Source organism: Lepidothrix coronata, unplaced genomic scaffold, assembly GCF_001604755.1.
Source record: "Lepidothrix coronata isolate B3197 unplaced genomic scaffold, Lepidothrix_coronata-1.0 Scaffold19, whole genome shotgun sequence".
Classification (NCBI taxonomy): domain Eukaryota; kingdom Metazoa; phylum Chordata; class Aves; order Passeriformes; family Pipridae; genus Lepidothrix; species Lepidothrix coronata.
In genome coordinates this window covers 1,822,222-1,835,022 of record NW_016690199.1, presented here as the reverse complement: position 1 = coordinate 1,835,022, position 12,801 = coordinate 1,822,222, and the positions used below count along the sequence as shown (strand labels likewise).

Sequence of the window (12,801 nt, the reverse complement as noted above, 5' to 3'; positions counted from 1 at the left end):
CAACTTTTTTTGTTTAAAGGACATATACACAAACTTTTGTTACCTGTAGATGATGTTAAGCCTATCTGACCTGGGATTTCATAAAGTGTTATAACAGCGTTTCATAGTTTGAAAGGCAAGAATAAGCAATGCCTTGGTTTCTGTGTTATTTCAGTGATTTTAGTGATGATGGGGGAAAAGTTACAGTGTAATTACTGATTTGTTAGGTGGTTGTAAGTCTTTTAAGTCATCAAAAATCAGGTATCAAAAACTGTTGAAAAAACTTTTTTTCAAGAAGTTAGAATAAAATTTCAGGGGAAAATATTTAGTCCTGAATTTGTTGTAAATGTGAAGATGCACAATGAAATGAATAAAATTGGCATAGTATTTTACAGAAATTCCAATAAGAAAAGTAATTTACTGTAACTAAAACCAGAAAAGCAGCTGAAGATGTTCTGCATTTCATACATAGATTTCATTTCTACACCATGATAGAAAATATTGTTTATTCACATTTTATGACTAAAAGGACAAAAGTTTTATACTTTTACTGTGTGAAGGTAAGGCAACCACATATTATGTAAGGCAGGCACAGATTTCCAAACCATGTTGTTTGGATATGGAGCAAAGCAAGTTGTAAACCCCACCTCTGGAAGTGTTCAAGGCCAGGCTGGGTGGGGTTTTGAGCAACCTGGTCTAGTGGAAGGTGCCCCTGCCTATGGCAGAGGGGCTGGAACTGGACGATGGAGGTCCCTTCCAACCCCAACCATTCTATGATTAAATGGGACTCTCTTTGCTGTCAGAGTCCCACAGTGAAGCAGGTCTCTCAGTATCTCCCAAAGTGCAGTGCAACCCCGCAGCTTTAGTGGCTGCCTGAGTGGCAGTGGTGGAAAAGTACATCTGACATGTTTTTCTTGGACAGACACTACTGACTGTCTTTAAATCAATGCTGTCAAGTGCTGTTTGTTGAAGAGGCTTTGGGATCATTGCTTAATAAGACCACTAATGAAACAGACTATTTGACTACCTAAATTAATCCTATAGCATAAATCATTTGCATAGTAAAGGGGCTGTCTGGAAGAACACAGTAAAAAACACCATTTGGGGTAGGAGAAGGTGGAATAAGGGATGTTGCACATTGGTCTGGCAGGAAGTAAAAAACAAACAACACTTCTTTTTCTTCAGGTCATCTAGATCCGAAAAAAAAATTCCCTGACAGCATTTCTGCAAGGAAGGTTTTCTTTTGCCCAAGACAGCTATGGTTATGACCATTGCTTCTCAGCCTCATAAAGCAAGACGTCATTTGAGGAGCCTGAGGCATGGCATGGTATGGGGAACAGCCAATGCATCATGTCTGCTTAGCCAGGAGAAATTAAATCCCACATTTGCTGACATACATGCCAAATAGAAACTCCCACTCTGTCTTTTAGAGTTATGGCAGAGCAGATCTGCCAGGGTGGTATAGCCTGAGCTGCAGAAATAAATTAGTTCACATAATTTGGGTATATGTTCCACTTGTCTATCCATCTATCTAATGTTGTTACCAATAGATTGCCAGGGGGTCAGGTTTTAGGGGCAATTATGACTTTACTCTTTTGTGCATTGGCCAAAGGGCTCTTAATCCTATCACAGGTCTTTATGCCTAGTGATGAACAGTTGCTGCCAGGGAAGATCTCTCACCTTTGCTTTCATCAGAAGGAAAGATAGATATTATCTCCCCTGAGAAAGTAGGAAGTTTCAATTCCTTTTCTATCCCTATTGCCTGATTTACTTGTTTTTCTTCACATATTGACTTTTTTAGACACCCTCCCTTTCCTCTCAAATTTCTGGCTGGCATGAGCGCATTGCTGCCGGCTCTGCTCACTCTGTGCTGCCGTAAATCCTCACAGACCTGTGTGTGGGAACTGCTGTGGGAAAAGGGAATAAATGCAGGAGAATTTTCAGTCCCCAATTTATTTATAAGACAAGAGATGTTGAATTGCTGAAAGACTAAACAGAAAGAACTTGACTTGAGTCAAAGACTCTCAGCCCCTGTGCCAGCTCATGTCTACATCGTGCCAATAACTTAGAGACAGTTATTCAGTAATCCTCCAAGCTGTGTAAAATTCATACTGGGGAAAATGAGGAATTTTATCCACAAGATTTAGCCCTTTTTGATGGCAGATGCTTCTCAGCAGAGCCATACAAATTAAAGATTTCCCAGCAACAAGCGGGGTCCCTCGGGAGTCCGTATTAGGACCAATATTATTTAACACCTTTGATGACACGAACAATGGGATCAAGTGCACCTCAGCAGGTTGGCCAATGACATCAAGCTGTGGGGTGCTGTCACATGCTGGAGGGGAGGGATGCCATCCAGAGGGACCTGGACAGGTTGGAGGTATGGGCCTGTGTGAATGTCATGAAGTTCTACAAGGCCCAGTGCAAGGTGCTCACTTGGGTCAGGGCAACTGAAGAAGGAATGGAGAGCAGCCCCGAGGAGGAGGGACTTGGCTGTTGGTTGACAAGAAGCTCGGTTTGATCCAGCAATGTGTGTTTGCAGTCCAGAAAGCCAACTGTGACCTGGGCTGCATCAAAGGCAGAGTGTGGCAGCAGGACAGGGGAGGTGATTCCGCCCCTCTACTCTGCCCTTGTGAGACCCCACCTGGAATACTGAGTACATAAGGACGTGGAACATAAGAAGGAGCGAGTCCAGAGGAGGTCACAAAGATGATCAGAGGGCGGGAGCACCTCTACTACGAACATAGGCTGAGAGAACTGGGGTTGTTCAGCCTGGTGAAGAGAAGGCTCTGGGTAGACCTTATAGCACCTTCTGGTATCTGAAGATAGGGATTTCACAGCTTTTCTGGAGATCCTGTTCCTGTGCTTAATTTTCACTGTGGAGAATTTTTCATATATTCTGCTGAAATTTCCCTTGCGCTGCCTTGTCACTGTGATCTCTTGTTCTGACTTGTGCACTTTTTCTGAAAAGAGTCTGGATTTCTTCTCTTTGTAACTCCGTTTCAGGGGGTAGAAGATTACAGTCTTGTATTCCTCTAGAGGGACAAGCCCAGTTTCCTTGGTGCCTCCATGTCATGTGCATTGAGCCCTGAAACATATTTATAAACACTTAGAATAGTCTAGAAGTTGTCAGTGTCCCCGGTATCTCAAAGGCTAACAGAGGCCAAAGGGTGCTCGTTTTGCTTAAGTGTTTCAAAGTATTCTTTCCTGTCTGCTTTTAATCTGCAATATTTTCTTCAGAGAAGGTCTTGAGGTCACTGAGAACAGATTATTAATTTTGCAGGAATGAGTACAACATCTGAGGTCTGGACAGATAGCTGTGTTTTCATTTTACTTCCCTGTCTCCCTCCTACTTGTTGCATCTAGTCCTTCTCAGGTAATAATAAACTTGTTTACTTGCCTGCTTTCTGTTGGCAATATCTGGCACCGCTGTGTTTAATGTGTAATAAGTTTTTCACAAAACCTGAAGCACAAGTGTCATTTTGTAGAACGACTTTCCTTTAGTGATCACTTTTTCAGAAAATGATTCAGTTTATTGTTGTGGTGAGTTGTGTAAAATGTAACTTAACAGAATATTAATAGAATGCTCCACAAGATGACTGAGGGGCTTCAGCTGTGGGGTAGTGGAACGAACCCTTGCTGAATCACCTCTATTTAGGAGAATGATTGCACTTTAATTTAAGCCTAGCGGAGAAAAAGGTCATCTTGATTCTCTATTGCAAGAAGTCTTTACTCAAAATATATATAAAATTCCAAGCATGTTGTAGTGTATGTTGATGGAAGGGTGCCTGAGAACATCCATCACTCCCTTGCTTTTTGCAATGTTGCATTTTTCTAGGAAAAGCTATTGTATTATGTACCCAAGCAGGCTATAAAACGTGGCACCCTGCCCTCTCTACCTACTTTTCCCCCTTCAAAAACTAAAAAAAAAAACTCTAATAACCAACCAACCAAAAAAATTAAATTTGTTTTTTCACACAAGGCTTTTAAAGGGATACTTGGTATAGGTAATGTGCAATAAGTGGCTTTTGAGTTTGTTCAAATAGGTCAGATGGCTTAATTATTTACCCATGTGTCTGTTTGACTATGACATCTAAACCAGTTCGTGTCCCTCATCTGCTGTGTCTTGCACATTCAATTGTTGTAGAGTTTTTTTAAAGACAAGAAACCTAATTTTTTTTTTTTTTTTTTTTTTTTTTTTTTTTTTTTTTTTTTTTTTTTTTGTGGAGAACATTGATAACATCCTTTTTTTCCCCCACATCATCCCACATAGCGGTGTCATCTTCTGAGTGCTGGAGACGATGGAGTTGTTTTCTCTTCTGTCAGATGTGAATCCTGCCCGTAGTGTCTTAGCTCTGTGAATGGTAAGTGTGACTCAAGGAACTGGCCAGAGTGGCTATTTATTTCATAGTGGCATTTCGCTTGTTGAATATCTTGCTAAGCTAAACTGACTTAAGTGGTTTGAAACATTCTCAGACTCCCAGAAGACTGGAGTATAAAAATAGTGGACACCTGGTTTGTTTCTGTGTTTGGTACAGATCTAGTGCAGTGCTGATAGACTGAGTCTAAATAATGTGCTTTATAGTTGAATCTTGCTTTTAAAATCCTTCTTCAGAGTAAGAGGTAGTGTTGGGACAGGACTTCACTTTAAGAAGTAGTTATTTTCTGTTTAATGAATAGTACCTAAGATATGAGGACATTATACCAGGATGGAACAAATTTATTAGCCTGTTGCACTATTTATTGTAATCCTTGTCTTAAATGTGGTTGTGCTTCCTTCTGAGTTACTGGTGTTAGTGGAGTTTGTTTTCTCCAGCCTCAGATCTTGAGATCTGGCTTCCTCAATCTTCAGTCCTTCTTTAAGACACACAACTTCACAGTCCAGCAGTAATTTTTTAGGACCTTCTGAGCAATAATGGACAATTTTATCACTTTCATTTTATTTGTGAGGCTCTGGGCTTCCCATTTTAAACTCTCTAGATATAAGGAAACGTGAACTACGTGATCTCATGTAGATCCATAGTCTACTGCGCTAAACTATTTCTGCTACCCAAGTTAATTATCTGAGGCCAATGCTGTTATTTTTTCACTATATTACAGCCTGCTGAAGATCATGAGTACAGTTTTCTTTAACCTCCTGGACCCTAGAGTCCCTTCTCTTGTAAATAAGTCATAAGCAGTATGTTTTTCAGGAAGGCTCTACTGACATCTCGTGCTTGTGTGAACTCCCATCCCTAAAACAAACCTCACTCTTGCTTCTGGTAACTTCTCTGTATGTTGCTAAATACTGTGTGTTGCCCTTTGGAGACAATATGTCCTTCTGTTAAACAGGCAGTTACTCTGCATACACACACTAGTGGATTCCCTCTGCAGAAAAACATGACTTAAATCTCAGCTGATTTCAGTTCATAGAATCGTGTAGTAGCAGCTCTGTGTTCTTTCTGCTTCTACAGCATGTATTTTCCAAATGCTGGGGGAAACTACACAAACAATTGCCTGCTGCAAAATCTATTGGAGTATCACAGCAGAATGTGTCTAGCTGACCCTAAGAGAGATGTTGCTGTAATGTTGCTCAGGTTCTTCTTTGCAAAGGGTTTGGGGTTCCCCTGCAGTGGGTGCCCCTCCAAAGGGGACAGAGGGACCCAGTTAGCACAGACAGCTTTTGCTGGATATTCTGGGTGCGCTGGCAGAGTTTCCATGCACATCCTCAATACATGCAGCCTCTAAGATTACAAGGAGTATACAGCTTTGCCTACACAGAAGCCTCCAGTGCATATTGAATCCAGTGTGCTCACTGGGCCCACTTGCAGTAACCACTGCAAATACTCCCTAGATAATTTCTTAGTTCCATCACTTGCTGCTGAAAAATTGCCCAGGGTTACCTACGCTGTAACCTGGGAGTGAAAGCACCTTTGGGATTGTCAGTGCTTTTTGCAGTGAAATTTGCAGGATGCTTGGTTTCTCTTAGAGGAGGCTGTGAAGCATCTGGTGGGGGCAGATGAAGCCTGTAGGTTGTGTGAGGGGTGAGGTCAGATTCTCCTGCTTTGACTGCACTGGAGTTCCAGTCCAAGAACTGCTGGACACAAACAGCTGCTGAAATATCTCACTTTCCTGTTTCCCACAAAGGAAAAAACAGCAGCTGGGACTGAAGTGCCTGAGCTGATCTAAATGAGTTCCTGGATATTTCTACATATATCTTCAGTTTCATAGACAGTGCAGAGTGAGACAGGACTCTCAACTATCCATTTTAGTCTAAAAGACTATTTCTTAGGTTTTTTGTTAATGATTCTACTCTCAGTCCTCACCCTAGAGGAGAAAACCGTGTTAATTGCCCAAGACTGCATACTAGAAATGTCATCTGGCTGAGAACTTTGGGGATGGGGAGGTTGTTGTACTTCAGCAAACTTGTGTTTGAATCTTCCTCATCTTGCTTTTTGGTCATGTGAGATGAAAAAAGGTAAGAAGATTTAGCATCTATACCTTGGCAACCTGAGAAACAGCAACGCTGTGGGTGACTGTTTAATTATCCAGTGATTTTTTGTGTTAAGGTCTTTTCTGTAAAAGTACACTGCAGTATCAGATTGAGGGGGCTGGAACTTGATATTTCGGATATGAAATTGTTTTGGATTGCAAACTATGTCTGTCTTCAGAGCTGGAATGAATTGCAGATGAAACTTTTAATGAAGAATAAAGAAAAAAATATTTTTAAATGCCACTGTGAAGTAATGCTTCCAGGACAGGAGTTATGTTTTGGAGGATGCTTTTGGTGGGCTTTTTTTTCTTTTCAAAATTTTTTTCTCTCTTAAATAATTTGGGTATACCTAAATCTGGCAAAGAGTATTTACTGTGGGTGTTTTAAGGTCTCTGTTTTGATAGCTGAGCCAGATGAGAAGAAGGATGGGGAGTACTTGGGATGGGGGTGGAGAGTGGCAGAGAATTAAAAAACTTCTGGACCTTATGAAATCACTGGAGTTGTGTTGTCAGCTTTGGAAATATTGTGTGACTTCTGCTTTTCTAATGGCTCTGTTCAGAGGTGCCGTATCGAGGGACCTCTCAGTGATGAAGTTGCATTGCTTGCTGACATCCATTACATGTCTTCCTCCTCTGTGGAGAGGGATGTGCAGTGGAGTTCTGGGTTAGGAAAGTATAGGGGATACATGTGTGTGTGCTTGTTTTCAAAATATCTGCTGTTACATGTTTGTGATGGAAAAGGGAAGTGCCCTGTAGTACAAGGCTGAAGACTGTAGTACAGTTACAGCAGGAGATGATGAGTTATAAAGAGTTGATTTCTCCTCCATGACTGTGGACCACAGGGTAATTTTCCTTCTGATGCAGCGTAGTTTTACCCTGGTTGTAACAAGTTACTCCTGTTAAGATTGAAGTTGTCACCTTCATATTTGTTTCGAGTTTTAAATAATTTACTTTTTAAAATTATTGTTATTATTTTTTAAGGGAGTCTGAACTCAACATGTGTCTTAGCCTTTATTTTTTAAGGATATTCTAGAAAGCTTTCTTTTTCTTAAAGGTAGTAAATTTGTACATTGATTAAGAGCAGTTTAATCTGTTTTAACAAGACATTTTTATATTTTCTGGTTTAGTGGTTCCTTTTTTCTTTTAGATAAAATAATTAATACAGAGCTTCTTACTTTTTTAATTCTTTCTTTTTTTTTTCCATACCTTATCTTTTTAGGATGAATATTTAAACAGCATCCTTCAACCTTGCTTCAAAATGTCCCTGTGTGCATCTTCTCACAAGGACTTTTCTCAGTTGCTGCCTCTTCAGGATATCGGATGCAATAAAACAGAAATCAAAAACTCACCTGCTGGCGTCATCTCTCCAGTTCCCTACAGCTGCAACCAGACCTCGTTGACAGCAGAGCACAGTCCACTCTATATTCCCTCATCTTACATGGAAAACCGACACGAGTATTCTGCAATGGCCTTCTGCAGCCCTGCTATGATGAATTACAACATTGCCAGCAACTTTGGGGATTCAGAGAGCGTGGCTGTGAGGCAAACCTCGAGCCCCAGTGCGCTGTGGTCTGCTCCTGGCCACCTCTCCCCTCTGACCCTGCACTGTCAGTCATCACTGCTCTACGCAGAGCAGCCCAAGAGCCTGTGGTGCGAAGCAAGACCGATGGAGCCAGTGCTACCCGTGAGCAAGTCAGTGCTATTTGGTGCTTTAAAACTTGGCTGAAAATTATTTATAGCTTCTTTGGTTTAAGTCTTTTTTCCTTTTACATTTGGCTTCTCTCTTGGTCCCTCTGAAAAATGAAACAAAGCCAAAAAAACTCCACCAGATGCCAAATCAGTCCTGAGTTTTGTGTCTGTTCTTTTTTTTTATGTAACCTCTGAAATGAGATTTTTTTTTCAATATCTCCTTAGAGAACTATACACCAACACAAAGCAGTACAAACACCTTCAATGTGGAAACAGTTTACTCTGTGCAAACATAAGTTCAAGACTGCTAGGTACTACTTTGTGTAGCAAAAATTAATTTTGCTCTTGCAAATTAAGTCCTTTGAGCGAAAGAAGTAAAAGTTCATTCTTTTTTCCTTTTCATACAATGTTGTTTGAATTTCTTTTTATCCAGATTTGATTTTTTTTTGTTGTTTTTTTTTTTACTGAATGTAATAGTTGTGAAGGCTTTTCAATAACTTGAAATTCAAGGGAAATGTTTTCCTTGCTCTTTGGTTTTAGTATGAACAGTCACATAGCAGCATGCATCATGTTAAAAGGGGGCTGCTACTGAAAAAGTCTGACTTTGTTTCTTGTTGCTGTTCTCAACTGACTTTGTAAAGGTGTTGTGAACAGCAGTCAGACTAAATTTTCAACTGACAAGAAACTCTGCAAAAATATGTTCTCTTTCCACACATTTACTCATACTGCAAACCTTAAGCAGTGTGTAAATCATCAGCTGATGAAATTACTCCATTCATGGGCACATTTGTTGGATGGATAAAAGCTCAGAATGTTGCAGGTGCTGTTCCTGCTTTAGCAGCTGTATTTTTATTCGTAGGGCTCCTTATTTAACTTCAGCAGTCATTTTGAGTATGAAAAATAGCGTGTCCTGGCAACAGTTTTAACTCAATTGTTAATAAAGGATTTGTGCTATTTGGAGACTACCCACATTTATACTGCAGTGGGTGAGCTTTAAGCTGTCTGCACAGGACTAAGGTATGGGATCCACATCTACTTCTGACTTGTAGGCTGCACAGACCTTCATCCCAGCCACCTGACTAGTCACTACTTGGAGTTGGCAGAGAGTAGCAGGCAGTTCTGGAGTGTGAATCTACTTTCAGTGTAGGTGTGTGGATTGGGAGACACTGTTTGGGTAGCACTTACACACAGAAGAATTCCCTGAGCAGCTTTGATGTGAATAGAGATAACATGCAAACTCTTCCCACTTTGGTTAGGGTTCCAAAACTTTGACAGCCCTGGGAAGGCTGCTGTAGCTTAGTGTTTGAAGCTGTCCAGATGATGGGACAACAGTTGGAATAATCCAAGAGCTCCTGTCTGATGCTCTGCAGTGACCTCTCTACATAGACGGAAGGGAAGTCAAACCTGCCACACTGGAGTTTAAATAAATAATTCTTCTGCTATTTGTACAGATGTATAGGGACTATTGCTCATGTAACTCATGATGACCTAACAAAGAGAAATCAAGAAAACCTGGAGTATAATTTTTTTCTCACAGAATGGTTTGAGTTAAAAGGAGCCTTAAGGACCATCTAGTTCCAAGCCCCCTGTCATGGGCAGGGGCACCTCTCACTAGACCAGGTTGCTCAGAGTAGTAGGATGACTAGTAGCAAATTAATTACTAGTTAATTTTTAAAAAGTCTTAATTCTTTTTATGGAAACTTAACATCTCTATATAGAAACCATAGAGAGGAATACAAGAAGGCATAAAGCGATAAATCTTTTTCCATGTGGTTCCTCAGTGGCAGCCAGGGTAAACCCCCCGTTTTCCTGCATCCTTTGGTGCAGGAGCATTGTGGGGATCCAACCAGCTCCTGCCAGCTCATCTGGAGGACCTGGCAGCTTGTTTATCTGCTGAGAATTCCGAGGTGCTCCAGTCCCAAGGGTGCTGGGATGTGGTCTCTAACCACGCGTGGGGATTGCTGTTGGTGTGGACACTCTGCCTGATCCTACAGGGACAGTCTCAGGACTGTGTCCCTTAAAGCTCTTGACTGTTTGCTGGTTCTGTTGTCCTTAAAGACATTGGTAACAAACTGATGGGGTTTTAGCCTCCTGCTGTGCCGCTGCAGCTGTCGCAGAGGGGCGGCTCTGACGCCTGTTTGGCACGCAGGAGGAATTTGTTCCAGATGGTTCCTCGGTGTGCAAGCTGTTTGCCACAGTCTGTGGAAGTCTTCCAGCTTGCATGTGTGCAAGGTGGCTATCATTCCACTTTTAAGTATGGAAAGAAAAAGTGTTTTTTAAAAACACTTGTCATGGCTGGAAGGTAAAAAAGCAACGCTCCTCACCGAGTGTTACAATCTGTGCTTTTTCTTTATTTTCATCCATAACATCTCGGTCCTTTAACGAGGGCAATAAACATCACTCTCCACAGCGTATCAATCAGTCACAGAGAGGCTCTCCAGCTGATTTTGAGTCTTTTCTGACCCTCACAATTGGATCACGATTCCCACGTAAAGCTTAAAAATATACTTCTTTTACTAATGTGAAATGCAAAATTACTTTTGCTTCCAGATACAGGGAAATGGGAAGGAATAGCAACGTTTTTTCCTCCTTTCATTAGCAGCATATTAAGCATATGTGATACAATCCCTTTACTCTAAAGGAGAGATCCCCCTCAGTCTTCCCAGCATGGCAGAATGGGAAACAACTCAGTGATTCACCAGTCCATTAATGGGGGAGCGTGTGTCATCGGAGACTAAGCTTGTTAAACATCTAAACACTCTTCTGCCCTGCAATATCTGAATGAATTAATGTTGTAAAAAAATCTTTCAGTAACTCAATTGTACAACAAAAACCTTAATTTTTCTGGTTTGAAATTTGTCCAAGAAACACCATTTTTTCCTTTTCAAATTTTCTACTAGGAAATTGGAGCACGTTCTCCTCATATACTTATGAACTTGATGATTTTTAGTTGGCGTGTGGGTGTGTTTGTCCTTACCTCCTGTCATGAAACCAGCACAAAGTCTACTTTTAATATATTAGTTAAAGCCTCTGACAGCACTTGCAACGTGCTTCCAATGTTCTGTTTAAACTTGCCCTTGTTCTATAGAAGTCATAAACTGTGCTACCTGCTGTCTTATCCCAACTGATTTTATTTCTCCTCCCTAACCCTGCTGGAAAGTGGGACGAGGAAAATTCTAGAGTTTCTAAATTCTACTTCTGTGATTAAATTTATACCTATAAATTGACTATACACCTTTCCTTTTCTCAAACTGCTGCTGAGAGTTTGTCCATGACAGTATTTGAAGGCATAATGTGCTAAAACCACCAAGAAAATGACATCCAGATAAAAAGGATACAATGGATGTACTTCCTATACCTAAACCCCACATTACTGATAATCTAAGTTCCTTTCCTCTTGCTGTTTGTTTACAGGACCGTGGTGTCAGGAATTGGCTGTTATTTCATGTTTTTATCCTGTTTTCATTTTAATTCAGTCACTAAGAATAGTTACTGTTTGTTGGAATTATTTGCAACGCTTCAGGAATTTGTATATCTTACCAATTTATACAGAGCAATTTTTAATTTTTTTATGAATGAAAGTATTTTATTAATTGTGTTTCTCCATTATTCTTGTATTCAGACTTCCATTTATTTAGCATTTGGGTGACCAATGTGGTCATCCCCTCGAAGAGAAAACTTTGACTAACATCATGAGTCAGTCTTGTGGGCTGAGATTCACATCTCAAGTTATTTGTCTCCAGAATGTCACTGAATGAATAAAACCTCATGTAAAGGATTAAATACTTGAGAACATATGTGCAATGTAATTTTGCCTTACTACAGTACAAACTGCAGCTCTGTTCATTGTAGCATTTATCGTGTCAGTCTGAGCTGTCTGAGTTCTCATTTTCCCTGTGAAGCTTCCGAAAGGCAAAGTCCACTGGCTTCACAAATTCCTGGACTTGTACATTTTCAAGAATTCTTCAAGATCCGTCAGCATTCCATATGATTTTCCCAGGGTTCATGTGATTGACATATCAGCAGTCCAGTTTTACGCCTTTCAGTATTTTAGAACTTTATAGTCTCTCATCACTGAAAGCTCAGGGATCAGACTACATGCTTTAAATTACCTTGTCAGAAAAGACTTTACAGTGTTTCACACTATCCTGTATTCAGAAATGAGACTCTATAGAGAGAGAATAGAAGACAATGGAAAACTATGAAACTCTTTGTAGTGCAGGTTTAATTTCTCCTCTTTTATAACAGTTGTTTTTCTTTTCTATCAGAGAAACATTAAAAAGGAAAACTAATGGCAATGACTGTACAAGCCCAATTGCAAACAATCCCGGCTCAAAAAAGGATGCCCACTTCTGTGCAGTCTGCAGTGACTATGCTTCGGGATACCACTATGGGGTCTGGTCTTGTGAAGGCTGCAAAGCATTCTTTAAAAGAAGCATTCAAGGTAGGACAATCAGCTTTTGATAATGTTGCTCAAATAGGTTGTTCCATATGACCAGGAGCTGCAGCAGTGGATCTACTAGTAATGAACTGATCTGAAATTCTGGGGCATGATGCTGTACTCTGAAAAGAGAGCAACATGTGATTTGGCTGCTCTGTCTTTTGGCTCTGATGTTATCAATATCTGGAAACATTACAGAGGGAGCAATTGATTTCTTTAGA

General features: G+C 40.5%; 1 protein-coding gene across 2 annotated transcripts in view; it reads left to right on the top strand.

The window, feature by feature from the left end:
* Positions 1-4,200: 4,200 nt before the first annotated feature.
* The window catches only part of ESR2 (estrogen receptor 2), a 35,654-nt gene continuing 27,053 nt past the window's right edge, over positions 4,201-12,801 (top strand). Inside the window, exons 1-3 of one of the 2 annotated variants that reach the window (XM_017807663.1) lie at positions 4,201-4,343; positions 7,670-8,142; positions 12,408-12,583. In XM_017807663.1, coding sequence (XP_017663152.1) covers positions 4,341-4,343; positions 7,670-8,142; positions 12,408-12,583 — 652 coding nt within the window. In that variant the 5' untranslated portion in view covers positions 4,201-4,340. Of the gene's footprint in view, positions 4,344-6,206; positions 6,437-7,669; positions 8,143-12,407; positions 12,584-12,801 lie in introns of those variants that run through there. The other variant, XM_017807664.1, reaches the window with a different exon arrangement.